This window comes from Euleptes europaea, chromosome 18 (genome assembly GCF_029931775.1).
Source record: "Euleptes europaea isolate rEulEur1 chromosome 18, rEulEur1.hap1, whole genome shotgun sequence".
In the NCBI taxonomy this organism is placed as follows: Eukaryota; Metazoa; Chordata; class Lepidosauria; order Squamata; family Sphaerodactylidae; genus Euleptes; species Euleptes europaea.
The window spans coordinates 9,638,798-9,665,592 of record NC_079329.1 but is presented as its reverse complement, the minus strand read 5'-3'; the positions used below and the strand labels follow the sequence as shown (position 1 = coordinate 9,665,592).

Below are 26,795 nucleotides of genomic sequence, written 5' to 3'. Positions count from 1 at the left end.
AGTCGCTTCCAACTCATGGCGACCCTATGAATCAATGTCCTCCAAAGTGTCCTATCCTTAACAGCCTTGCTAAGATCTTGCAAACTGAGGGCTGCAGCTTTCTTTAGTCAATCCATCTCTTGTTGGGTCTTCCTCTTTTCCCGCTGCCTTCAGCTTTTCCAAGCATGATTGTCTTTTCCAGTGACTCTGGTCTTCTCATAATGTGACCAAAGTACGATAGCTTCAGTTTAGTCATTTTAGCTTCTAAGGTCAGTAGTATTTTTCTTTCCAATCTCTTCACGGGGCACTAGGAGATGCTTCGCGGAGCACCAAGTGCTTCTTGGAGCACAGTTTGGGAACCTCTGGAGTATAGCTTCCTCTCTGACATGCTAACTTCAGGTGTGTGGGAAGTTTTTTTTTTTAAATGAGGGAGCCTTCATCCTCCAACCTGTAGTCTGATGGGGACTGAACTGGCCATGGGACATCCAGCAATTTTGTGTCTTGTCTCTAATGTACTCTTTGACTTGTCTTTTGCTCTAAAGCAGTGGTTCCCAAACTTTTCGGGCCACTGCCCCCTTGGTTCCACAAACTCCACCCCAGCACCCCCTACCCTATCCTATAAAAAGCATTATTCAAAATAGGGGTTTGCATGATGCATTAAAGAAGATAATAATACAATTTCAAAACAGTAACCATTATTTGTACATCTATTCAAAATCAAATTAAAACTTTTTAGTTGAAATGTATTCAACAAAACTGATAAACTTGATCCAGTGGTACCAGTTCTTCAAAATCTGGGGGGGGGGGGATTCTGATAGTTCCCACCAAATTTGCCAGCATGGTGCCATAGCTTGATCTATTGTAAATTAGTGAACATCACAGTTAAAGGGGCCCACCTCTAGCGCCCCCCTGCTGCCCCATTGCCTCTTAGTGCCCCCCTAGGTGATACCTCCGCCCCCCAGGGGGTGGTACTGCCCACTTTGGGAACCACTGCTATAAAGTTATGGTTTGGGTGGGATGCGCTCCGGAGACAGCTGCGTTTCAGCATTAGCAAATCAAACTCCGTATAAGTGGCACCATGCCTCCCCCCAATTCCAGTTAGCTGTGTTTCAGCACTCACCGGTTCCCCCCCCCACAAACATACACACACACACATGCACACACACACAAAAATGAACGGAAAGGTTTTGTTTGTACCAACCAGTGTCTGCTTGGTTAGTAGTTTTGCTTTCTATTCCGCTCGCCATGTCAGAATACTTCTAAGGAACAGAAGTGAAAAACAATCTTAGCCATGAGTCCACATGCAGGGTGGAAGATCAAGATCAGATTTATTAATACGCAAAACCATTAAAATGTTCATATCAATTACAAGGTAGAATTAAAAGATACAGTATCTAAAACTATGGAATATATAATTCTTAAATAAATTAAACAAATTAATATTAGCTAAAAACCTCGGCTTAATATAACGTCGGTTTTAGGTTAGTTTGCCAAGCCCCCGCTTTGTCTTCTATATTGCAGCACAGAATTTAGCTAATTGTTTCATCGTCTGGGCTGACCCTTCCCATAGTGGATTCCTCAGCCTCCCTTCCTCAGAGCTGTCCTTTGTTAGATTAAGGAGAGGGGAAATTAGCTTAAATCTTACTTCCTCATAGAAAGAGCATCTGAAGAAAACGTGTGCAATAGACTTGACTTCAGCCAAATGCAGGGTGAAAACCTTGTGACACAAATGGGCAGGGGGAGTGGTGCGGTGTCAGAACCTTGCTAGGTACGAGGGAGATGGAATACGTGGGGTGGGAAACGGTCTTTAAATACCAGCGCCATCCCTCTAAGCTCCTGATGCCTCTCTCTGTGAGTCATCTGGTGACCAGAGGGATACAGGAAACGCCAGAGCCTTGCCTAGCATAGAGGACCACCAGTCCCTTGGTGGTCTCTCAGTAGGAGGGCTTACACATGCATTTGGAGCGTCGCCACCACCCAGAGTCCAGACTGGTGATTGAGTCGGCTGTTACCTCTCTTTCCCCTCCTCCTCCTCCCCCCCTTTTTCTTTCTAGGGAATGTAGTTCACCTGGTGTCTGCTGGGGGGCAGCACCACATCATCAGCCAGCCGGCACAGGTGGCCCTGATCCAGGCCATGGCCCAGCAGGCAGGGCAGTCCCCCGTCGGGATGCAGGCAGTGCCGGGCCACCAGCCGCCCACCATTCTGCCGGTCCCAGCTACCAGCACAGCCGCTGCGGCAGTTGCTTCTACGGCAACCATCAGCGTCCCCATTGCTGCCACCCAAGGTTGGTGATGACCAGAGCCAGAGAACTGGGCTTCCTGGATGTTTTTTGTGTCATCTTTGGCTCTAGAAGGGGAAATGTGGTCCAGCGGGTTGAGGTGCTCGGTGGCAGGACTCCTGGGTCGGTAAACAGACCGCCTGTGCCTCAGACTCTATTACCCTGCTCCATTTATTCCATCCTCTACTGCTTGCCCCTCCCTCCATTTCCTCCCATCACTCTTGTACGCGAATCTTTGGCCATGCTCTTGTTCACCCTTTCAAAATAATTTCCGTGCGCGTTTTCCTGAATTACGAGAACTGTGACTTGCCGATGGTCCCTACTTTTAAGTAATCCTTTTCCTTGACAAGGGGTCCCCAACCTTTTTGAGCCTGCGGGTGCTTTTGGAATTTTGACACTTAAAAAAAGGCTGCCAACCACAGCCACAAAATGACTGCTAGAAGAGGCAGAGCCAACCTCAAATTATTAGAGTGAGGTTATGCATAACTTTAATAGTAACTCTTCACTGTTTCATTGGGGAGGGGCTGTGGCTCAGTCGTAGAGCATCTGCTTGGCATGCAGAAGGTCCCATGTTCAATCCCCAGAATCTCCAGTTAAAGGGACTAGGCGAGTAGGTGATGTGAAAGACCTCTGCCTGAGACCCTGGAGAGCTGCCGCCGGTCTGAGTAGGCAATACTGACGTTGATGGACCAAGGGTCTGATTCAGTATAAGGCAGCTTCATGTGTTCATGTGAGACTGCTTAACAAAATGCCTTTTAAAATGAACATATATTTTAAAGTATTTCTTGTAAACATATAGCTTACTTTTAGTAACACAGTGAGGATCCTTGTGCTGTAGCTGCATCTGCTGCTGAAGCAACTTTTTAAAAGTCTGCAGAGGCAATCACATCTACAGTGGCCCATCAGAAGCTCTGCCGGGCAGACCTGTATCTGGCTCTGCCTGTTTCCTAAAAACACTTGGTGGACTCCAGAAAAGGGGTTAGCAGGCACCATGGCACCCATAGGCACCATATTGGGGACCTCTGTCCTAGACCCTTTTTACCCAAGGCTAGCATAGAATAGAAGAAGAGTTGGTTTTTATATGCCAACTTTCTCTATCACTGAAGAGAGAATCAAACCGGCTTACAATCACCTTCCTTTCCTCTGCCCACAACAGACACCGTGTGAGGTAGGTGAGGCTGAGAGAGTGTGACTAGGCCAAGGTCACCCAGCTGGCTTCGTGTGTAGGAGTGGGGAAACCAACCCGGTTCACCAGATTAGCTTCCGCCGCTCATGTGGAGGAGTGGGGAATCAAACCCGGTTCTCCAGGTCAGAGTCCACTGCTCCAAACCACTGCTCTTCACCACTACACCACGCTGGTCCAGTAGCAATAATAGGAAATTAGGCTGTGAGGTAATCAAGCTCAGCGTGCAACATCTCTCTGCCGTTGTTTCGGTAGTGCCCTCCTCGGCAGTGAACAGCTCTGGCGTGGTGAAGATAGTCGTGCGACAGGCCCCTCGAGATGGACTGGTACCCCCATCTCCTGGCCCGCAGCAGCCACCGTTGCGCCCCGCCACACCAACAACCGCCACCGCTTTGCCTGGCCTTCCGGCGTCTCTGATGGCCCAACGAACCCCGCTCCCCATGAACCCTGTGCCGCCAGTCAGGATACCCACTCAGCCGCCAATGCGCCCGTCCACACCGGCTCCCCTGCAAGCTCTCGTGAGGCCCACGCTGCGGGTGCTGCAGGCGCCAAACCCCAGCATGGAGCAACAGCTGGGTAAGAATGGCTCCTGGCGTCCCGTGTAGGGCTTTGTGCCTCCGAGAGGTTTGTAGAAGTGGGAAGCTATTTCCAGTTCTTCTCAAGTGTTAAGAGTCAGCATCAACCTTATAGGTGCCGGCTCTGTACATGGCTTGAGGGGGATGCTTGAAATGCTCAGCTTCCAAATTCTTTCCTTTTTCGGTTCTTGTACAAGGTTCTTGTAGACAGTGTCTCTCACTGTCCTTCAGTGTTACTCCTCTGAAGATGCCGGCCACAGCTGCTGGCGAAACGTCAGGAAAGAAAATACCAAGACCATGGTCACACAGCCCGGATAACCTACAAGAACCAATGAACTCTGACCGTGAAAGCCTTCAACAATATCTTTCCTTTTTATCCCTTAGAAGCGCCTTGATCCATTGATCTTGAGCAGCGTAATTTTAAATCTAACGTTTGAGGGATATAAGGACTGAAATAAATCTTGCCACTGACAATGTAGCCTTGGGATCCCTGTCACTTAATAAAAAAAGGCATTATATCAGACACAAAGGCGTTAGATTTCTATATTAAAAGGGGAAAGATATAACGTGATCCAAGTTCCTCATAAAAGCGGCATTCCAAAAGGGCATGTGCTAGTGAATCAATAGAGACAGAAGGGCAAGGACAGATCCTTTCTGGGTTTGGTATATTCAAAATTTTGCCTTTCATAACCATGGAGGTAAGAGCCCCATGGCGCAGAGTGGTAAGCTGCAGTACTGCAGTCAAACGTTCTGCTCACGACCTGAGTTCGATCCCAACGGAAGTCGGTTTCAGGTAGCCGGCTCGAGGTCGACTCAGCCTTCCATCCTTCCAAGGTCGGTCAAATGAGTACCCAGCTTGCTGGGGGTAAAGGGAAGATGACTGGGGAAGGCACTGGCAAACCACCCCGTAAACAAAGTCTGCCTAGTAAATGTCGGGATGCGACGTCACCCCATGGGCCAAGAATGACCCGGTGCTTGCACAGGGGACCTTTACCTAACCATAGAGGGGTTAGCATTCAGTCTAGCTAAACAGAAGGCTCTGGAAAGATGAGTTGTCAAATAATAAGTATAAGCAGGCAAACCGTGTGGTGGTGGCATTCTAAAAAAACTGCTTCCAAATTCTGGGAGCCCAGAAAACCGGGGGCCTTGTTGTGACTTCTGCCCCCTGCCCGCCTTGCATTAACTCCTCTGTCTCCCTTCCAGTGTCAGCTTCCCTGTCTTCCTCCGTGGCGCCATTCGCTCTGTCTCCAGCCGCCACCGTCGCTGTCAGTGCCTCCCCTGCCATGGCCCCCCAGGCCACCTCCAGCCCTGTGCCCAGGGACGAACCGGAGATGCTGTTGCTTCGCTCTACAACGCCGACTCCCCCTCCCCCTTCAATCCTTGCCCCACGGCCAAGGCGACAGCCGCCTCCCCCACCTCGGTCACCCTTCTATCTGGTGAGTCGCTCAGCTAGGGACTTGGACTCTGGTTGGAGCTGGGCAGGTGCTGGGGAGTAGGGATGGCGTGGACTCCAGGGCTCGCGATGCGAGCGGGGGAGCCTGGGCTGTACTCCAGCCTGACCGGTTCCGATCTCTCCGGCCTGAAGGAATCACTTGAAGAGAAGCGGAAGAAGCAGAAGGAGGAGCGCCTGGACCGCCTCTTCCGCCTCAACGAGCAGCACTGCAACCTCGCCCCCATCTATGGGATGGAGGTGCTGCGCTTTTGCACCCTCTTCCCCCCTGTCCCTGCTGCCTCGTGGAGGAACGAGGAGGAGGAGAGCGAGGAGCGAGCGGGGGCAGCTCGGGACGTAGAACCCCAAGGCTGGAGAGGAGCTAGCTACACCCACTGCTTTGCGGCTCAAGTACAAAGGGACCCGCAGAGCCTTGCGGCCTATTGGCAGCGCTCAGAGGCTTTGGCCCAGACCATCCTGATGCCCCAGCAACGCATCAAGCAGCTGACAAACATTATAGAGAGGTAATGGTTTCCCCTTGAGCTTGGAAACTGGGGTGGGGGTTAAAGAGAGGGTGTAACGGTGCCCTTGGCTGTTCTGAATCGTTCCTGGGCATTCTGGTTCCCGTTCTCTGAAGAGAAGCCCAACTATCTCCCTGGTTTCCCGAGATGGCCTGGCATCTCCCTTCTCTCTGCAGGTTCATTTTCGTTATGCCTCCCGTGGAGGCTCCCGCCATCACCATGCACACCTCTCACCCGCCCCCGTCGCTCCTGCTCCAGCAGGCTGTCTTCAAGGAGACGCTGCGCCAAGAGCTGTCGTCCCGGGCCCGTTGCCTGCATCGCATTGTCTGCAACATGAGGACCCAGTTCCCGGACCTCCGCCTCATCCAGTACGACTGTGGTACGTGCTGCAGGGCCAGGCCTGTTTGGCACCGTAGGGGCTGCCCGGGAAGGGCGTGCTGTCGATTAGGGCAGAGGAAATTGTGCCTAGGACTCCTCCACTGCCAAGGCCGACGGGTTGTATGCCTTTAGCCCAATTTCTTTCTCTGCCCCCCCCCCCACCTGTAGGGAAGCTGCAAACGTTGGATATTCTGCTGCGGCAGCTTAAGGCTGGAGCCCACCGAGTCCTCATCTTCACCCAGATGACCCGTATGTTGGACGTGCTGGAGCAGTTCCTCAATTACCATGGGCACATCTACCTGCGGTTGGACGGAAGCACTCGGGTGGAGCAGCGGCAGGTAGGTGGTGGCCGCTTGCTGTCGCCTGTGAGGGCTGTTAAGAGTCACAGGTGTTAATTACGCATTGCGATATATCTTATTATATGTGCTGACTGAAAAGCTTACCGTACTTAAGCCGAACTATATAACAATAAGAATTGTAACTCATGTATCTTGCAAGAAGAAAAAGTTGGTTTTTATATGCCGACTTTCTTAAGGCAGAATCAAACCGGCTTACAATCACCTTCCCCTCCCCAAAACAGACACCCTGCGAAGTAGGTGGAGCTGAGAGAGCGTGACTAGCCCAAGGTCACCCAGCTGGCTTCATGTGTAGGAGTGGGGAAACCAACCCGGTTCTCCAGATCAGACTCCACCACTCCAAACCACCGCTCTTAACCACTACACCACGCTGGCTATGTTTAGATCCCTCTCTCTCTTTTAAAGTTTCTTTACATTTTATATTTTAGATACATAATTTTCTAGAACAGTAGAAGGGATAGATTGTCATCATCATCATTCATCATCATTACCTTTATTAGGCATTTACATCAGTATACAATAAACAGAATTACAAAATAGGTTAAAACAGATTACATTCAAAGGACATTACTTAGAAGTATGTACAATGCTTGCGAATCCTTTGTGCAGACAGGAGAAAACTAGCTACTTGTTGGGTAACGGTAGGGTTTCTATCAGATAAAAGGTACATCACTGACTGCTGATCTGAAAGACTCTGATCACTAGGCAGTAGGGGTTTAATATAAGTATTCCTCGGCCTCTTGTAAAGCTGGCAGTACAACAGCACGTGGGTTAAGTGTTCAGGGTCCCCAGTCTTACATGGACAATACCTATCAATAAAAGGGATTCCTTTGTATCTTCCTTGTAGGATAGCTGAGGGAAGAATGTTAAGTCTAGCGAGCATGAAAGCTCTGCGAATGTCCGGTGACTCCAAATAAGACAAGTAGGAAACTGCAGCTCCATAAGCCGGAGTAATACCATGAAACATGGGGGAACAGTGTCTATTAGCTAGGAAGGTTAGGGTCTGCATTTCTGTATCTAGTAGGCGCTGACGTATCAATCTAAATGCTTGCTCTGTCTCAAACATCAAAAGAGAATCAAATGGGATACCGACAGACTTGATTTTCCTGATAATTAATTTCGACCACTGGCTTATGTAAGAATCTCCCAGCAATGTAGGAATATAGCCAGGGTATTGGGATAGATTGTTATGGAACCACTCCAAATAACAGCTGATACGTTCTCAAAACTCAAAAACAAGTCCCCATGCAGAGTTTTGATAATTCGGATGGGGGAAATGCGCATCTAGAGAGCGGCAAACTCAAGGCAAAACCTCCCATGCATAAATGGCATTAGAGATGGGAGCCTGGCTATCATAAGGAAAGCAGGAGCCATGGAAGTCCATCCTATAATTTTGAGGCTAGGGGTCAGTTTTTTGCCTCGTTCAATTAAATGAATAGTAGTTCCTACACTGGGTGCCTCACTGTCGATTTGACTTGTAAAAGTGTGTTCCTCTTCTAAAGCCAATGAAGTAAAAACCAGGGAATCCCCATCCCAGCCTTCCTTCCGCTTCTTGACTTTGAGTTCTCATCCAACCTTGGCAGGCGCTGATGGAGCGTTTCAACGCGGACAAGCGCATCTTCTGCTTCATCCTGTCGACACGCAGTGGAGGCGTGGGGGTGAACCTGACGGGTGCCGACACCGTGGTGTTCTACGATAGTGACTGGAACCCCACCATGGATGCCCAGGCCCAAGACCGCTGCCACCGTATTGGGCAGACACGGGACGTTCACATCTACAGGTTAGCCGGGCTCCCCTGTGCTGCTGGCAGAGAGAGGGGTGCAGCCATCGTGGGGAATGCAGGACTCCCTGCGGGAGGTCTGAAGTATGCGTTTGTGGGTTGGGGGCAATTCCGCAACACAGAGGGTTACGTTAAGCTGGCTCTCTCGTTGTCCCTTCAGATTGATCAGTGAAAGGACGGTGGAGGAAAATATCCTGAAGAAGGCCAATCAGAAGAGGATGCTGGGAGATATGGCCATTGAGGGGGGGAACTTCACCACAGCCTATTTCAAGCAGGTAACCGTAGTAATGTGTCTGTTGGAGAGCCGGAATGCTAAATGGTGTATTGCCCAGCCCATTGGGTGGTTGGTTTTGCACTGACACTGCTTCAAAGCTCAGGTTCCTGAAGGAGCCTCTTTTCATTATAGTGCTGCTCTTGAGACAATCTGAAGAGGAAGTACAGAAGAATAGCAGCGTTCGTTTGTTGCAGTAAAGACAAGAAAATTCTGCGGCATGATAGATATAAACCAGTTAGCTGCAAAGAGGAATTTCTCCCTCTGAGGTTGGAGGACATCTTCATCAACGGGTGGTTTCCTTCCTATGCTCAGGGAGGCAGGATCTAAAAGCCTTCGCTTCCTGTCCCCTGGGTTAGGACCGCCCTGATTTCCAGTTCTCCTCCCTCTTCAGAGGGAGAAGCAGTGTTAGGAGTTAGCTCTGTAGCAACCCTTTTCTTCATAGCCTCTCTCTCTACCTCCATTCCAAGCTTCTTATGTTTTTTACTGTCTTCCTGTCTGTTCTTACTACCACTATCCTGGTCTGTCTTTCCTTTGTGAACCAGTTAGCTGCAGAGAGGAATTTCATAGGCAACAGCATCATTCATCAGATGCACGTTTTAGGAGTCAGCAGCTCACTGGCTAGGATCTAGTGGTAACCTTGCTCGCCTGTGTACTTCTCAGCAAACCATCCGCGATCTATTTGAAATGCCACTGGACGAACCAGGCAAGAAAGAAGGAGAGGCTCCGCTTCCGGCACAGGAAGAAGAAGAGGACCCCATGGCCACCAAGCAGGCTCAGATTCTGGAGCAGGTAAGCCCCCCCTCTCTCCGACATGATGGTGACGTGAGGACAGTTGCTCCCCTGGCTCGTGAACCTTTACTTAGCCCTCCCCGGATATGTCTGGCTTACAGGCTCTGTGCAAAGCAGAAGACCCCGAGGACATCCGTGCGGCCACCCAAGCCAAGGCGGAGCAAGTGGCTGAGCTGGCGGAGTTCAATGAGAACATCCCTTTGGATACAGAGGACAGACCCAGCAGGGAAGAGGAGGAGGAGATGTCTAAGGCGGAGCAAGAAATTGCTTCGCTGGTAGAACAGGTGCGCAATCTTGTCTGCCTTTTAGTTACTTATTTATTGTTTCCGCTTACTACCCCACTCTCCCCGGCCGAGAACCAGGCTCAGAGCAGCTTACAAGAATGTAAATCAGCAAATTAAATCAGCAAAAGCTTTAAAACAACATTTAAAATAGCCCTATAAAAATCTTATAAAACATTATCCTAGTTTACCTAAGGCACCTCTAGAGTGTAAGACGCAAAACACAAAACTTCAGCTAGGTGAGCAGATGGAATAAATCCCAGATAGAATAGGGAAAGATATAACCAACGGTGGGGGCTAGGGAGGCCAGCATTTATACATAGGGAATGGTAGCTGGCCTCAACCATAGGCCCTTTAAAATAGTTCTGGTTTTACAAAGCGACAGTACTGTTCTGCCTTATACCTAAATGAGGTGTGCTGTTCCTCTGTCATGCAAGTTTGTATTAGACCGTAAAGCCTGTTTATACCATGTTGGATCAGGCAGGTCAGTGCTGTCTGCATGATTCACAGTGGTTCTCCAAATGTGAAGAATGGAATGAGGTCTCAGGCAAGAGGTCTTTCCCAACCTGCTACTTGAGATCCCATTATCTGGAGATCATGTTGATTGAACCTTCTGATTCGTTTTATAGTAAAACCCAGTACATAGCTAGATCACTAAAGTCCTGGCTGTTAGACATCTTGCCTGTTCTGACCACCTGACCTACACACACACTTCCCTTCAAACACTCCACCTGATCTTTGCTTTGTCTCCACAGCTCACTCCCATTGAACGCTATGCCATGAACTTCCTGGAGGCATCTCTAGAGGACGTCAGTCGAGAGGAATTGAAGCAGGCAGAGGTAAATTCCTGTCTAGTTAGGCAAGGGCAGCTGCACCGGATTTCATGACTTGTGGCTGGCTGTGTCACCTTCAGAGTTGATCAGTTTCTCAGTCTGATGCGACTTTTTGAACAGCCACATAGCAACCATCTTCCAGGCTGCTGTGAGTCCCATTTCTCTGGACTCACAACCTTTCATGGAGATGACAACCCGGGGATAAAAAAATGAATTCTGATATTGTAGAAAGGGAGCTCCTTTTGGTTGGAAGGAAAGGAAACATCATAGAATCATAGAGTTGGAAGGGACCACCAGGGTCATCTAGTCCAACCCCCTGCACAACGCAGGAAATTAACTACCTCCCCCCCACATCCCCAGTGACCCCAACCCTCGCCCCGCCATGCAGGATCCCACAATCAAAGCACTCCCAACAGATGGCCATCCAGCCTCTGCTTAAACACCTCCAAAGGCAGGGACTCCACCACCCTCCGAGGCAGTGCATTCCATCGAACAGCCCTCACCGTCAGAACGTTCTTCCTAATGTTTAGGTGGAATCGCTTTTCTATTAGTTTATTAGTAGTGAGGCTCACTGCTTGAGCAACTTGAACCTCAGAACCTTGTTGTTTGGGATATCCCAGGACAAATCATACCAAATCCTCTTGCCTAGCTGGCTCCATGTGTCACATCAACAGTAAGCTCTCTTCTGGCTGCCCACTCAACCCCCCCCCCTCTCTATCTGTCGTCCTTAGGAACAGGTGGAAGCTGCCCGCAAAGACATCGACCAGGCTAAAGATGAGGTTGTCTTCAAGCTGCCAGAAGATGAAGATGAGAGCTTGCTGACCGAGGAAGGCTCCAGTAAGAAGAGCAAGAAGGGCAAGGGCTCCAGCCGCACAGCCTCCGAAAGGACAGGCACCCGCATGAGCGAAAGGCTGCGCAGCACACGCCAGATGCTGCGCGACGGGGACGGTGGAGATGCAGAGTCCCCCCAAGCGAGGCTGCCCCACCTCCGGCATTCCAGGGCGACGGCCGAAGAGGAGGACGACGGTCTGCCTCAGGTGGCCCAGCACACGCGAAGTGCCGCCATACGGAGGGAGCTGGTGCGGGACGAAACGGCAGCACATTCCGTCCCGCACTCTCGGAGGACTGTGGCTCGCCGAGAGGAGCTGTGGGCTAAGCCCCCAGCCGGGGGAGAGAGGCTGCAGAAAATGGCCCTGCACAGGACTGAGGCATTAGCTTCCTGCGATAGGATTTTGAGAACTAATCCCCACCGGACAGACATCCCACCTACTGGGGAGAAGTTACGAGTTACTCCCCCAAAACCAGATCTAGGCGCTGCTGGTGATAGGATACCAAGAGGCACTCAGCCTGTGGGTGACAGGCTTCCCCGAGGTGCCTTGCAGAGAACAGACGCCAGCGTGGATAAAGTTCTGAGGCCAGGCCAGCAGAAACTGGAGAAACCCCTTGGGCTGGATAAACTCCAGAGCAGCCCCGCTAGGCCGGAGGCCCCAACATCTGAGTCCCAGATCCCCCAGCTCCATCCACAAGGACTTGACCGAGAGGCCATCAAATTAAAAGTAGATTTAAGAGAACAGAAAGAAGGAGAAGTGGCCCGTTGCCGTCCCTCATCCCCTGGATTGCAAATCTCCGAGGAGGTTCCAAGTGTTGAGGTACCAGCATGTCTGGCGCAAGACGGTTCAGTAGCTGATGAGAAGCCGTTGAATATACAGACACCATCTGACACAGAGAAGGCCGTTCTGAAGGTTTCCGAGAAGACGCCAGGCCCGTTCACTCCAGTTGCCACTGTGGAACTACCATATGAGAGCAAACTAGAGGATACCCATGCAGGAGTCCTCGCTGTGGGGGTTCAGGAGGAATGCTTGTCCAAGCCAGAGGAAAAGGCTGATAAGAGCAGCGCTGCAGAGCAACGAGATTCGCTGAACTCTGTGGATGGTGTACCCACGCCGGGAGCTCACGACAGAGCGCCTTTGGACAGCGTTGGCAGGACAGTGTCCGAGGAAGCCACCCGTCAAAGCTCAGAGGCCGCCCCTCCGGAAAACCCAGGCGCAGTAATGCTGGAGTCCCTTAGCGAAGCCACCAATGTCGGGGGGCCTGCACGGACTTCCCCAGACCGCTCTGTGGCAGCTGCTGGTTGTCTCCCTCAGCTGGAAATTCCATCTCGTGTTAAAGAACAAAACGGTTTGGAGCAGCCTCCCAGAACGGGCGGCTTGCCTTGTCCCCTTCCAAACTTCCCGAATGAGCTGAAGCCGAAAACATCACCTCCGGAGACTGCGCTGCCAGCACCAGAGCCAGCTGGCAGTGAAACCAGCTGCCTCAAGGGACCACTCAAGCAGGGGCCAGGGGTGGTAGGGAAGCTGCTGCCTGAAGATGAGCTGCAGAACAACAAAGACGATGTTCCAGCCAGCTGCCCGGAGGCTGAATCTGTACAGGAGGGTCCGTTAACTGCTGCTGCTGTGATCTCCCCGGGAGCTCCGTCTTCGGACGAGAACCCTTCGCCAGCTAGAGTTCCCCGTCGTCGAACCAGTGCGGATGTCCTCATCTTGCAGAGCTCTCAGGGCAAAGATGGTCCTGCCGCCAAAGTCTTGCGTAAGTTGCCAGGGCGTTTGGTTACCGTGGTGGAGGAGAAAGAGCTGATTCGGCGGCGGCGGCGTAACCGTGCACGCAGGCTGAATGCTGCCAGCAGCAGCACTGTACTGAGTCCCAGTAACAGCTCAGCCCAGAGTGTGTCAGAGCCGGAGACCTCCCCCTCTAGCAAAGAGCTGCCGCTGCTCCGTGACTTGCCGGCCCGTCGGAGAATTGAGCTGGAGAGCCGGGCAGCAGCCAAGGAGAAAGATGGCTGTCCGAGAGAAGAGCTGCTGGTTAACGCTTCTGCTGAGCCCGTCAAACGCAAACGAGGGCGTCCCCCCAAGAACAAGACAACTGAGCAGCAGAGTTCAGGGTTGACACGGCCCTGCCTTGAGCCAGCCCTGGAAACCAACCCCCAAAGCAAAGCACCGGAGAAGGTGCCAGAGCTCCAACCCCCAAACAAGGCACCGGAGAAAAAGGCGCCCAAGACCATCTCTGCCAAGAGAGAGTCTCTCAAGAGTAAGGTTCAGAGTAGCAAGAATGACATTCCTGTAGAAAAGCGCAGGCGTGGCAGACCCCCAAAAGTACGGGAACCCCCCATCATACCTCCCAAATCTTCTGCTTCTGATACGCTGCCAGCCTCACTTACAAACCCTCTGATCACAGAGCTGTCCGCTAAGGGGCCAGAGCAGCTGAACACACCCGTTGGTCCTGCCCCACTGACAGAGGCAACGTCTAGATCAACTTCCATCTCAAAAACGTCCCCTAAAGGACGGAACCGTATGACCACACATCCCAAACCCACATCAAAATCTGTTCCTACGGCACAAGATTTTGTGACCAGGCCTCCAAAACCTCTTCCCAAGTCACCTACAGAAGCATGTGAAACACTTGCGAGTCCACCTGCAGCACAGCCTTTCCTGGAGGAGCAAGGGCTGCCTTCTCCACCGCGCCCATTCCCCCAGACCACCCCGACTCCCCCGTCAGCAGAAACGCCCCCCAAGCGGAAGAGGGGTCGGCCCCCGAAGAACTCGCCCTCTGCTTGCGTGGAGGTGGCGCAGCCTCCGCCCTCGACCTCCGACCAAGAGACCTCCGTGGAGAACCAGGCCCCAGCACCTCCGGTTCGCAAGCGGCGGAGGCGGAGGAGGAAGGACGAACTGGGCCCGGCGTTGCCAAGCGTCAACCAGAGCTCTTCGGAGGGCGAGGACGCCCGGCCGCTGACCAGACTCGCTCTGCTCAAGCGAGAGGAAAAGCCCGAGTTGAGCAGTGAGGGTTTAGTTCAGCCTTCCCCCAAGCACGTTGGCGCTGAGGGTCCGTCGTCAGCCGAGAGCAGCACTGGGGAACAACCTTCGAGTGACGCCCCCTCCCGTTCCACGCGTCTCCGGCCTGGCAGTCTCGTTCCGCCCCTGGAGTGGGAGACCCAGCGGCGGAAGCGGCGCTGCTCCTTGGGGGGCAGCCGGCTGAGCAACAGCAGCAGGTCTCCCGTCCCCCAGGCTGTTTCCGAGCCGGAGGGCGGGGAGTCGGAGTCCTCCCTGCGGTCCTCCTCGGAGTCGAGCGGGAACAAGTCTGCCCAGCAGCCCAAGCGCCAGTGCCGTCAGTCCGCAGGGGCGCGCGGCAGAGGGAGGGGCCAGCGGCACCGCGGGGGTCTGGCCAGCCGCGTCCTTCGCAGCGGGGCTAAGCCTGCCGAGAGCAGCCGCTCGGCCTCCTCCCCCGTCCCCACGCGGAAAGCGGGCCCGGCTTCCACCTCGGCAGGGGCAATGTCTGCAGCGCCCTCCGCGGCCACCTCCCTAGCTGCGCCACTTACCTCTTCGCTCAGCAACAGAGGCCGCAAGCCCAAGACGTGACCGCGACACAAGAAGTTGTGACGTAACTTCTCTGCGGGGGGGGGGGCGGCTCGGTGGCCGTTCCTCCCCCTGCCCATCTCCGAAGCAGATTTAGCCTCCGCCCTCCCCTCGCTCTTATTCCTCCCCTTCACACTGGGGCAGCAGGTGGGGCTCAAGTCTGCCCATGCAGCCCCCCTGCATTCCAGACTTGTTAGAATACTACTTGAACGGAGGACGGCGAGCACACTTCGTCCCCAGTCGCCCCCCGGAGTGGGGCAAGGGACACGCCTGCTGAAGTCTCTGGCTACTGGGGTATGTAGCTCAGCTGTTCTGTCACCATGGGAGGTGGCACAGCCAGCACTTTCTCAATGAATTCTGCTACTTTCCTGCTTTTCTTTGGGGGGGGGGGGAGCAGCTCCAAGAGTTACACTACAGGGCTCCCACCATCCCTGAATGCCCCAACAATTCAGTACCACTCTGGGCTTTCTAGGCGCCCGCATCCCCTGCCACCTTTGGGGATTGTGTGTTTGCCCTCTTCTGTCTCTCTCCCCCCCATTTCCCTCTCGGCCCCAAAAGTAACACAGGGGACGCCTCCTGATTTATAACACAGCTAGCTCTTACTTTTTAATGGCTTTGGGTTGGTTTTTAAACGACAGTGACCAAATGCTGGCTCTCTCTCCCCACCCCCCGGATTGTCGTCCCCCCCCCCGCTTATTCTCAGCTCGGAGCCCTCCCCAGGCACAAGGCGGTGGGTGAGCGGTGGTCTCCAAAATGAGGTGTGAGGCTGCGGTGCCCCCACTGCTTGTGCTGTCACACACATGCGCTCACACGCACCAGGAGAAAACTGTCTTATTTTTAATGATGTAAATTGCAGTCTCACTTCTCCAAGGACTCTGTGGGTATCTCGGTTTGCTCAGATCCCTCTCCTCCCCTTCCTCTCTCCCCCTTCCTCTGTGTACAGCTCTCATTGTAAAATAGGTTCTTTTGAACATAATCTATGCAAAGGTTATTTTGTATAGGGGAGCACAGACGTTCCCTCCCCTCCCCCACTGCAGTGGGATGACGGGGGTGGCAGGTGGTTCTCTGGTTTTGGGGAGGGGGTGCCGTTGGGGTGGAGGGGGAGGTGTTCCCATGGAGCTGACTTTCCTACTGAAGCATGTTCAGAACTTGTACAGAAGACCGATGTAATCTTTCTTCAGAATAATGCTATGAATAAAGTGTTAAAAAAAAAAAAAGAAAAACCAACAGCACACCAAATGGGCCTGTAGTGTCTTTTTTTTGCAGGTGGGGCTACCTCGTCCCCTTTCCCCTTGCTTCAGTCTTCTTTGAACATAACCTCTTGTCATGGCTGGCCTGCAGAACAAGGATCCTTCCCCGCAGGCCTGAGAGCCAGAGTGGTGTAGTGCTTAAGAGCGGTGGTTTGGAGCGATGGACTCTAATCTGGAGAACCAGGTTTGATTCCCCACTCCTACATGCGAAGCCAGCTGGGTGACGTTTTGCTAGTCACAGCTCTCTTAGAGCTCTCTCAACCCCACCTACCTCACAGGGTGTCTGTTGTGAGGAGGGGAAGGTGATTGTTAGCTGTCTTGATCCTTAAGTGGTGGAGAAAGTCGGCATAGAAAAACCAACTCTTCTTTCCCTCGCATGCTGAAGGACATATAAACGGATTGGGTGGCAGGAGTTGGGGTGGGGTCATTCCTGATTCACCTGGGGCCTTTACCATTGAGTCTCTGCAGGTTGTCACTTCATTTAGCCCGCGAGTCTGTTGCACTTTGCTCTGCTCCGTACTTGGCTAAGATGCCTCCTCAAACGGGGAGGGCCAAGTTATTTGCTGGTTTATCGATCTGAGGAGGGGAGGGTTTTGCTAAGGCTCTGCTAAGAGCCTGCCATGCTGGCCTCCTTTGGCCTCCTTGAAAGGCTTTGCAAAACTTCTTTGAACATCACCTCCATCACGGCCGGTTTGCAGAACAAGGATCCTTCCTTCCTGAGAGCCAGCGTGGTGTAGTGCTTAAGAGCGGTGGTTTGGAGCGGTGGACTCTAATCTGGAGGACCGGGTTTGACTCCCCACTCCTCCACATGTGCAGCGGACTCTTAATCTGGTGAAAAAGTTGGTTGCTCCACTCCTTTTGCTGGGCTCCTTTTGCCTCCTTGAAAGACTGCAAAACGTCTGGTAAGAGATGGCATTGAGTAGCAAGGCAGTTGTTCTTCTTGTTCTAGGCCAAGGAAAGGACATGTGAAACCCTGTCTGCTCCTAAAACATATAGCCCAACCTCAGCTCTCTGAAAATACGGGGAACAAAATACCAAGGGTGGGTAGCCGTGTTAGTCTGTCACTAGCAGTAGAAAAGAGCTGGAGTCCAGTAGCACCTTAAAGACTAACAAAATTTCTGGCAGGGTATGAGCTTTCTGAAGAAGTGAGCTGTGGCTCACAAAAGCTCATACCCTGCCAGAAATTTTGTTAGCCTTTAAGGTGCTAAAATACCAAGGGAAGAGGCTTTGTTGGGCCTTTTAACTACTTGAAAGCACTGAGAAAGAGACACATGAAATGGTTTCTACCTGTGGGATCTTGGTGGACAGTTTCTGGATCAGAGAGACGCCTTTCATGAAGTGCATCCAAAATTACCTTGAGAGGCTCGCTAAAAGGGCTGTCAAGTGTTAATAGATGGAGTCATCTTGGTTTTACAGGTTGGGTGCAGGAATGTGAGCAAACCAGTTCCCCAGCTGCCCTTGGCATTGCCTGACAGCGGGAGCCGTGTATGAAAAATTCACTGGCGTAGCTGCTGGGGTGTGTCCTTATTTGGATTTGGCCGGGCCTGGTCTTGGATAAAGGCGGCTTTTTATTTCCTGTTGGTAACTTTCATTGATGCTGCCTACCCTAAACCCGCCTTACAGGGTCGTCATAAGTCAGCTGCAACTGCATTTTCCACAACCAAAATCCACCCCATTTTTAGCTCACAATCCTCTTGTGTACCCAGCTTGCTGGGGGTATTCTCCATCAATGGGAGGAGAGTGTTTTGAAGGTGTGTTTTTTCCCCTCCCACTCCAGGAGGTAGGGCTGTTGTTGAAATGGGATTGCTTGACAGATCCTGCTGTGGGAAAAGGCCTCTCCCAATTGGCACTTTGTCTTTCTGCCTACATTTCAGCAGTCCTCGCTGCCTTTGGGGCTCCGGGTCCTCGATTTCTAACCTAGGTAAGGTTGGAAAGGAGCGTTAGCTACTATGCAAACCCCTAACTGATAAAGAACCCCAACCTTTTGTGGTTTTTTGCCTGTGATTCCAAGCAGGCTTGCTTAGAAGTAAAGCTTCAATTTCTGAACCTCTTACTGGAGTATGGAGTGTCATGGTAAGAATATGATGTGCAAAGAGCTCTTTTGGCTATGTGGCTGGCCTCACCACGTGCCTTTTAGGAGTTTGACAAGCAGCAGCAAGTGTCTTAGGAGCTCTTGAGCCCTGGCCAGCTTGTATAAAGAGCACAGCTGGACGTAAACTTCAAATATGGGTGGGTAGGAAAGAAAACAACTGCTCCTCTCCTGAGTACGTTCCCTCTTTTATGGAGGTCAGCATTTGTCATATTCCATTTAAGCCAGAAGTCTAAAGCTAGTGCTAAAGGACCGACAGGTCTGACCCTCGCCCCCTTCCATCCTGACCCACTGGACACTGCTGTTTCCAGGAGCTGGAAGGGGAGGGAGGAACTACCCAGGGGTCCTGCTTTGTGTAATGCTTTCACCTTGCTTTTTAAAAGGAAAGCCCCATTCCTTTTAGCAACTGAAGAAAGAAGTACCCAGGAGGGGTACTGTGGCTCAGTGGTAGAGCCTCTGCTTGGCATGCAGAAGGTCCCAGGTTCAATCCCCAGTTATCTCGTTAAAGGGACTAGGCAAGGAGGTGATGTGAAAGACCTCTCTCTGCCTGAGACCCTGGAGAGCTGCTGCCGGTCAGAGTAGACAATACTGACTGATGGACCAGGGGTCAGTGTAAAGCAGCTTCATATGTCCATATGTACCCAAGTCTTGACCTCTCTGCTTTCCTGCTCCTTTGAAAGTCCCTCCTCGTGAAACTCCCTGCTCCGTAACGCAGAAGTGCTAGAATTTAGGCTGTAGGATGAAAGAGTGTGATCTAACGCTGACTGCCAAGAGCAACCCACATACCTGGGTTGGTTCCAGGTAGCAGTGACCTCATCCACCGAGAGTCTGGGACCCAACCCAAAAAAGGCACTAGGAAGCCGAGAGCGCTGTGAGCATTCAGCAGCCTGAGAGGTGAGCAGACTAAACAGGTCTGAGGCACAGCGGAGAGGTAAGCTGCTCCCGGGTTGTGGCTCTGTTCCCAGATTCCTCGTTCCTTCTCAGTCCAAAAGCAGAGCTGAATTTCAGAGTCTGTAGAGTTGGGAAGACCTAACCAGGCATCCAGAAGATCTTAAGATTCAAATGAAGAAGACCTAGTACCATACCATTTATATGACGCTTTTAATTTTGCAAACGGCTCTGCAGATGTTTATCATGGCAGTCTGGTGAAGAATGGCACCAGCATGCTCACATTACGAGCAGGAAATGGGCATGGAGAAAGTGACTTGTGAGATTTGAATCCAGGACACCCACGTCAAAGACTGGATTGGCTTCAATAGCCTTCTGGTATTGAATTTAGAATCGTTAACGTGGACTCGGACGCCCACTCCACATTAAGGGCCGAGCGACAAAGGCATCCTTTTTTTTAACCACTCTCCAGCAGCCGAAGAGATGGAGCTCAGCAACGGGACCCTTCCTAGGGAAGGGGGTGAGACTGCTGTGATGATCAACTTGGGGACCGCAGAGACTTGTGACCCTGACAAGGCCTTTCTTTTGCGCACGCACAAACTACGCAAGCTGGCTATAGCTAGCATCATCTGCGGTTGTTCCTGCATTGGAGTCCTAGCCCTGATCTATGCAGTCAAGGTGAGCAGTGTGGGTGTGGGCGGGTGTGATAACTTTGTGCTCCCAGTGAGAAGGGAAATTCAGGGCAGCCTTTGGGCCAGAAGGGACTCTGGACGCTTGTCTTTATCAAAATGTATTTGCCAGTGCAGTTGAGCAGGAAAGGGAGAACATGCCATCCCACAGAGATAGGGGAGTGACTGAGCCCATGATTTTTAGGAAATGTACCAGGTTCACATCCTGGTGTCATAGAATCATAGCGTTGGAACCACCAGGGTCATCTAGTCCAACCCCCTGCACAATGCAGGAAATTCACAACTACCTTCCCCCCTCACCCGCAGTGACCCCTACTCCATGCCCAGAAGATGGTCAAGCTGTCCTCCCTCTCATGATCTGCCTAAGGTCATAGACTCAGCATTGCTGATAGATGGCCATCTAGCCTCTGCTTAAAAACCTCCAGGGAAGGAGCGCTTACCACCTCCCGAGGTAGCCTGTTCCACCGAGGAACCGCTCTAACAGTTCTTCCTAATTTCTAGACGGAAACTCTTTTGATTTAATTTCAACCCGCTGGTTCTGGTCCAACCTGGGGCAACAGAAAACAACTCGGCACCCTCCTCTATACAACAGCCCTTCAAGTACTTGAAGATGGTTATCATATCATCTCTTATTCTTCTCTTCAGCCTAAACATGCCCAGCTCCTTCAGCCTTTCCTCATAGGACTTGGTCTCTAGCTAACAGGACAGGTAGGAGGTGTTGGGGGAAATGCCTCTTTGTGCTGACTAAGACCCTGGAGACTGCCGACACCCAGAGAAGACCACATTTTGCTACATGGCTGCCTGGCCAAACTATATAAGGCAGCTTTGGAACCGTTAGAATCGCAGTCTGCCCTCCTGAAATTGAAATCGGGCAAATGTATTTAGCACTGCCCTCCCCACCAAGTGGATGGGCGTTGTCTTCCATGGAAATTCCATGCATGCCCAGGTGTGTTGTTGGCACCTTCTGGTGGGTGGAGGAGAAAGAGGACATTCAGGATTTACTAAAACAAGAATTTTCCTTGTCCCGCCAGCTTAATACATTTTTTTTCATAATGACTTTCAAAGTTTCTACATAACATTTTCTATCTAGTCACACAATAATGTGCTGGCAGGGTTTTTTTTATCAGTGGAAGATTGCTAATTGATAAAACTTAACCAGATCTGAGTCTTAATGCTGAGCTTAGGGTCATGCAGCAGTAAAGTGTATACAAAACACACACTAGCAGTACAATCCTAAGCAGATTTTGTCACTTAAGGCCCAAGCACCTTAGCAGGTTACTGGATATAAGAATAGTTCGGCCAGCAGGAGCCAACTTTGAATACAATGGCCATTCCTTAAAACTAGTGACAACAGGCGACCTGACTCAGTGATTAAATTTTCTAACTGACCCCTGTTTTCTCTCCTTCAGGCTAGGGAGAAGCAAAAAGCAAATTCCCATGACTCAGCCTACTGGGCTCAGAAGTCCCGGTGTATGTCTATGCTAAGTATCGGTGTTTGGGTCTCTCTCCTCGTCATGGTGCCCCTGTTAACCATCCTCATTTCCTATATCTTCTCTCAAGCCGAATGATGCCCTTCATGAACATGGGCCAGGATAAGGCCTTCTGCCTGGCTATCCGGGCTGGATTTATCCTGAGCTGGCATCAAGCAATTAACTGCTTGTCCCCTAGCAAGGTGCCCTGCTAGCTGTCCTGGCTTTGAGGAGATCGGAGAAGATCGGAAACGGAGCGACTTACTCCGCTGGCATCTTCCTGGGCTACGCTGTGTCAGAAAAAAAAAAAACCAATTCATTTACGGTTGAGAAGGTGGGGCTGTTGACAAAGCGCCGGGATTCCGTTTATAGGAGATCAAGCACGGACGTAGTGCTAGAAAGCATGTTATAAATCTTGTTTGGTTCCAGCCAGAGGACTTGGCACACTGGAGTTACGCCTGTGGCACGGATGTGCCATGCGCATCTGATGCTCGTACATGACTGGAGCGTAGAAGCCAGCCCGAAAAGGGTTTTGAGTGTTCCGGTCCAAAGGGAAAGTTACCTTCTTGTCGGATACGCCAGGGAAACTGGTCAGCTGCTCAATTCAGACCGAAGCGGCCCACTCAGGGTGCGGCTGCTCCAAGCCGGTATCTCAGTATGCCCAAACGCATTACGAGATAAGTGATTCCTTTGCACATTCTCAAATTAAATACATTATGAGCACCTGACTAGCTTGGCTTGCTTTAGGTGCCTGTGCAGGACAGGTAGCTGCGAAACAAGTGACGGCAGCCCATGCTTTATGCTGATAAAAGAAGTCGCCGTGTGGCGTAATTGTTGCAGTGCTGGATTTTTGGCAGGTTCACACGCCGATCCGCCCTGAAGTGACCCCTGGGCCAGTCCTACCTTCTCAGCCTGACATCAGAGGCTCATCTACACCTGTTGTCCTGAGCTCAGAGGAATGGTAGGATAAAAATATCAAAAAAGGGGGAGAAACCTCTGATAGAAGACAGAGGGGGAAAATGTGCAAAGCTTACAGTCCGAAGGAGGATATCGAAACGGGATACTAGCCGGCAGACCTATCTCTGTTGTGGTTCTGTTATATTATCAACACTCTTGCTTTTTGCGTTTGCTTGTTATTTGTATACTGTAATATATGTTTTGCAATTTATTTGAACCTTTGCTGTCAATATTATTTTGAAAATTTTTGGAGTAGCTACAAGTTATGAGATGAAAATATCGTCATTTTTAAAATGATTACTTTGCTTCCAAGGGTCAAGCAGTTATAACTGGCCACCCACAGCCAAGGCAGGAGTCTCTACAGATTTGGGGGCCAGCAATGCAAAGGGGGGGGAAGAGACTTTCTAATGTAATCAAAAGGAGAGGGGAACACCCTCAAAAATGGGTCTGCTGAGGTCTGATTTATTTTTATGGGGGCACCTTGACAGCAGCTGAGAGTCAGTGGAAGGGAAAGATCGGCTGGCCGGGGTCCACCCAACACCTTAAAGCAGTGACTCCTGATAGGACTGTGTACATATACATCTTGTCACCTGGAGATCACTTGTAATAGCAGGAGATCTCCAGCCACCACTTGGAGGTTGGCAAAACTAAGGACAGATAAAAATTTGGTGGGAAGGAGAGAAGGAAGCAGGTGAGGATATGAGGGGAAGGGGATACAGTAGGGTTGCCAGCTCCGGGTTGGGAATTGCCTGGAGATTTTGGAGGTGGAGCCTGAGCAGGGTTTGAGGAGGGGAGGGACTTCAACGCCATGGAGTCCAGTTGCCAAAGTGTCCATTTTCTCCAGGGGAACTGATCTCAGTTGTAATAGCAGGAGATTTCCAGCCACCACCTGGAGGTTGACAACCCTAGGATACAGGGGTAAGCGCGTTTTCCCCACTGCAACTAGAACCACACAAATTAGTCTGAAGGAAAGGCTGCCAGAGGGAGGAAGGGGAAAGCTGAAGACGGATGCAAGTACAGGTAGTGTTGGCTGGTGGATGGAAAGGGCAGAAGGAAGAAGGGCAATGGGGGAAGCCATAGGGGGCTGTCATGGATAGGGTTGTCAGGTCCCTCTTCACCACTGGTGGGAGGTTTGTGGGTCGGAGCCTGAGGAGGGCGGGGTTTGGGGAGGGACTTCAATGCCATCGAATCCAATTGCCAAAGCGGCCCTTTTCTCCAGGTGAACAGATCTCTATTGGCTGAAGATCAGTTGTAATAGCATGAGATCTCCCTGGAGGTTTGGAAATCAGTTCAGGAGCGAAACACTACTTAAAGTGCAAAATAATTTATAAATAGCTACGTGCATATACATACAATATGAGACAATATATACAATAGGACCTACAAAAAGTCATTCATAAACATTCATATTTTCAATTGAAAATATGAATGTTTATGAATGACTTTTTGTAGGTCAATTGAAAATATGAATGTTTATGAATGACTTTTTGTAGGTCAATTGAAAATATGAATGTTTATGAATGACTTTTTGTAGGTCAATTGAAAATATGAATGTTTATGAATGACTTTTGTAGGTCCTATTGTATATATTGTCTCATATTGTATGTATATGCACGTAGCTATTTATAAATTATTTTGCACTTTGTTTAAGTAGTGTTTCGCTCCTGTACTGATTTCCAAATCTCTTGGTATTTGTACAGTGGTGTCTAATTTTCCCCCCAGTACCTGGAAGTTGGCAACCCCACCCATGGAAGAGACAGAGGAAATAGTGGGTGAGGGTCCCTCGCGTGTGCTCACAGGCTCTACCTGCACTTGCTCTAGGGTGTGTCCCCCTCCTTGCCCACTGGATGGAGCCCGATGCAATAATAGGGCGGGTGGGGGTTGAAGCCCAGAGACCAGAATGGGAGTTGGGTCACATGCCTATGGAGGCGGGCCCTATGCGGTCATGTGACCAGGAAGAGCCGGAATGCGGAAGCCGCAGCGACCTCACTCTAACCTTTCCTTTCACCGGTGCTGAAACCCCGAATAACCCCTTCTCTTCAACATCCGCCCCTTTGCTCTTCTGATTGGCTGCCGCCTTCTCCCGAGCACAGCCTCGCGGCCCGCCTCCTCAAATCTAAAAGTCCATTGGCTGCCTACTGTGTCAATAAGAAGCGCCGGCCCCCCCCTCGCGGCTTTGCTATTGGCTCTGCCGTCTTCCTCCCACCCGCTCCCCTCCCTGGCAGCGTATAGGAAACGGCCGCTTCCTCCTCTCATTGGTTCACCTCCTGTTTTGACTGGCTCCCACAGCCAAACGTCCAGCCCTCTCCCCCGCCTCCTTCCCAGCTCTCTTGTCATAGGACGCTGCTTTCGCCACTTTTGACCCGCCCCTTGTTTTTCTTTAGCTGATTGGTCTCCGGTCCCGTCCTTCACGCCTTCGTGCGGAACGCCGCGAACCAATCGGAGAGGGAGAAGGCGGAGCCGGGGAGTCGCCGGTAGCTGCGGGGTCATTCACTCAGTCCCAGGTAAGGCGCCGCCTGGTGAGGATCTTGGGGAGTGAATGCGCATGTGTGTATTGGGGTGGGGGTTCGTGGGTCGAGGGTGTGGGGGGAACAGAGCTTCCAAACGAGTGAGGTGGGCTTTGAACCCGGGAACCTGTTGCAAGCGCTAGGCCACGGCCCTGCGGTCGGAGGAGACAGCCTCTCTGAGCATGTGCAGAGTGCCGGTCCCTCTGCATTAAGCAGTCATGGACCATCCCCACGGGTCTGGGAAGGGAAGATGTCCAGGCTAGAGGGGGTTTGTCTTTCGTGGATGCTTGCGTGGGCCCCTCACTGTGAATATACTCCTTTCCGGAAGTGTTCAGGGGGCGACACGTGCAGGCTCTTAAATCGCTACAACAACCTTGCAGGGTAGGTCAGAGTAGTGGGTTTTTGTTGTTGCTGTTGTTTTGAAGAGGAGCTGTCGTATGTGGTCGATGTAGGGCTCATATTGCACAATAAGGATCAAGTATTTTTAAAAAGTTATCTTTATTTGAAAAGTGAAAAAAGATACTTTAATCCTCAACAGGTTTGGGGTTTTTTTTCCCCCCAACTGGGAAAACAAGTTAACGGTTACTGTGGATGAAAAACATTTAAAACTGTCACGTTACGTTGATGCACTATAAATAGAATCGTAATGCTTAACCGTCCTGGGTCAGGTTTCCATAATTGTGAATGCTTCTCTGGCTCTTACCCTGAAATCACAGGTTCGGTGTACAGTTCCAAAATTGGCCCGAGCAGCGTTAAAACCGAGGTGGGTGGGGGCACGGTAATGGCAACTGTTAAAAACAGCCCGTTTTTAGAGGAAGTGGTGCGAACTTAAGAAGGCAGGAAGCCAATCTGTCCTGTTTGGGCATGCCTGCAATTGCAGCAGGTGGCGGGTAGGAGAAGCCGTGTTATGCTGTCAGGTGAGAGCCCCCTTAGTTCAGTTGGGCAGAAGTTTATTTTTTTCTTCTTTACCCTTTCTAACAAATGCTACCAACCCTGTGGCATTCTTGGCTTTTATCCCCACTGTCGGATAACAATGGGACCCTGTGTCAGCCCTCCCCCTTTTATTTTTTTGTACAAGACGTCGCTTTATGTTATTTATTTCAGTTATATCCTGCCTTCCTCCCCAACCCAAAGCAGCTTACTTTGTTCTCCTCTCCTCCATTTTATCCTCGCAACAATCCTGTGCGGTAGGCCAGCCTGAGATTGTGCGACTGGCCCAGGGTCACCCAGCAAGCTTCCGTGGCACGAGTGAGGATTCGAACCTGGCTCTCCCAGGTCCTAGTCCAGCCCTCTAACCACTACACCACAGAAGCCTGGGAGGGGGGAAATGGGGGATCTCAAGGGGTTGGAGGTCTTGTGGGAGAGACCGGATAGTTCAGATCACACGTAGCTGCCTTACACTGAATCAGACCCTTGGGGAGGGGCTGTGGCTCAGTGGTAGAGCATCTGCTTGGCATGCAGAAGGTCCCAGGTTCAATCCTCAGTTTTCTCCAGTTAAAGGAACTAGGCAAGTAGGTGATGTGACAGACCCCTTCCTGAGACCCTGGAGAGCCGCTGCCGCTCTGAGTAGACAATACTGACTTCAATGGACCAAGGGTCTGATTCGGTATAAGGCAGCTTCCTGCGTGTCCACCTAGCCCAGGGGTCCCCAACCTTTTTGAGCCTCCAGGCACTTTTGGAATTCTGACAGTGTGGTGGGCACAGCCACAAAACGGCGGCCATAAAATGTCTACTGCAGGAGGTGGAACCAGCTACGAAATGGTTGCCCCAGCTTGCCTTCAGTCACACGGTGAAGATCCTTGTGCTTTGGCGGCGGCAATATTTTTAAAAAGCTGCACAGCCAATCAAAGGCCTTGCTGGGCAAAAGCCCCACCTGGCCCTGT

General features: G+C 51.3%; 2 protein-coding genes across 2 annotated transcripts in view; both read left to right on the top strand.

Moving 5' to 3' along the window:
- SRCAP (Snf2 related CREBBP activator protein) overlaps positions 1 to 15,066 on the top strand; it is a 41,322-nt gene extending 26,256 nt beyond the window's left edge. Inside the window, exons 23-34 of the mRNA XM_056863004.1 lie at positions 2,034 to 2,264; positions 3,697 to 4,017; positions 5,220 to 5,452; positions 5,602 to 5,969; positions 6,143 to 6,345; positions 6,513 to 6,682; positions 8,284 to 8,480; positions 8,641 to 8,755; positions 9,415 to 9,543; positions 9,645 to 9,827; positions 10,580 to 10,663; positions 11,389 to 15,066. Coding sequence (XP_056718982.1) covers positions 2,034 to 2,264; positions 3,697 to 4,017; positions 5,220 to 5,452; positions 5,602 to 5,969; positions 6,143 to 6,345; positions 6,513 to 6,682; positions 8,284 to 8,480; positions 8,641 to 8,755; positions 9,415 to 9,543; positions 9,645 to 9,827; positions 10,580 to 10,663; positions 11,389 to 15,066 — 5,912 coding nt within the window. The remainder of the gene's footprint in view (positions 1 to 2,033; positions 2,265 to 3,696; positions 4,018 to 5,219; positions 5,453 to 5,601; positions 5,970 to 6,142; positions 6,346 to 6,512; positions 6,683 to 8,283; positions 8,481 to 8,640; positions 8,756 to 9,414; positions 9,544 to 9,644; positions 9,828 to 10,579; positions 10,664 to 11,388) is intronic.
- Positions 15,067 to 18,373: 3,307 nt separating this feature from the next.
- On the top strand, positions 18,374 to 21,547 carry TMEM265 (transmembrane protein 265). Its single transcript, XM_056864223.1, has 3 exons — positions 18,374 to 18,386; positions 19,763 to 19,968; positions 21,389 to 21,547. The coding sequence occupies exons 1-3, from the start codon at positions 18,374 to 18,376 to the stop codon at positions 21,545 to 21,547; spliced, it is 378 nt and encodes a 125-aa protein (XP_056720201.1).
- Positions 21,548 to 26,795: the final 5,248 nt, after the last annotated feature.

Coding starts and splice junctions, on each gene's coding strand:
- TMEM265 (XM_056864223.1), top strand. Junction 19,969..21,388: donor CCCTGATCTATGCAGTCAAG/GTGAGCAGTGTG, acceptor TCTCTCCTTCAG/GCTAGGGAGAAGCAAAAAGC.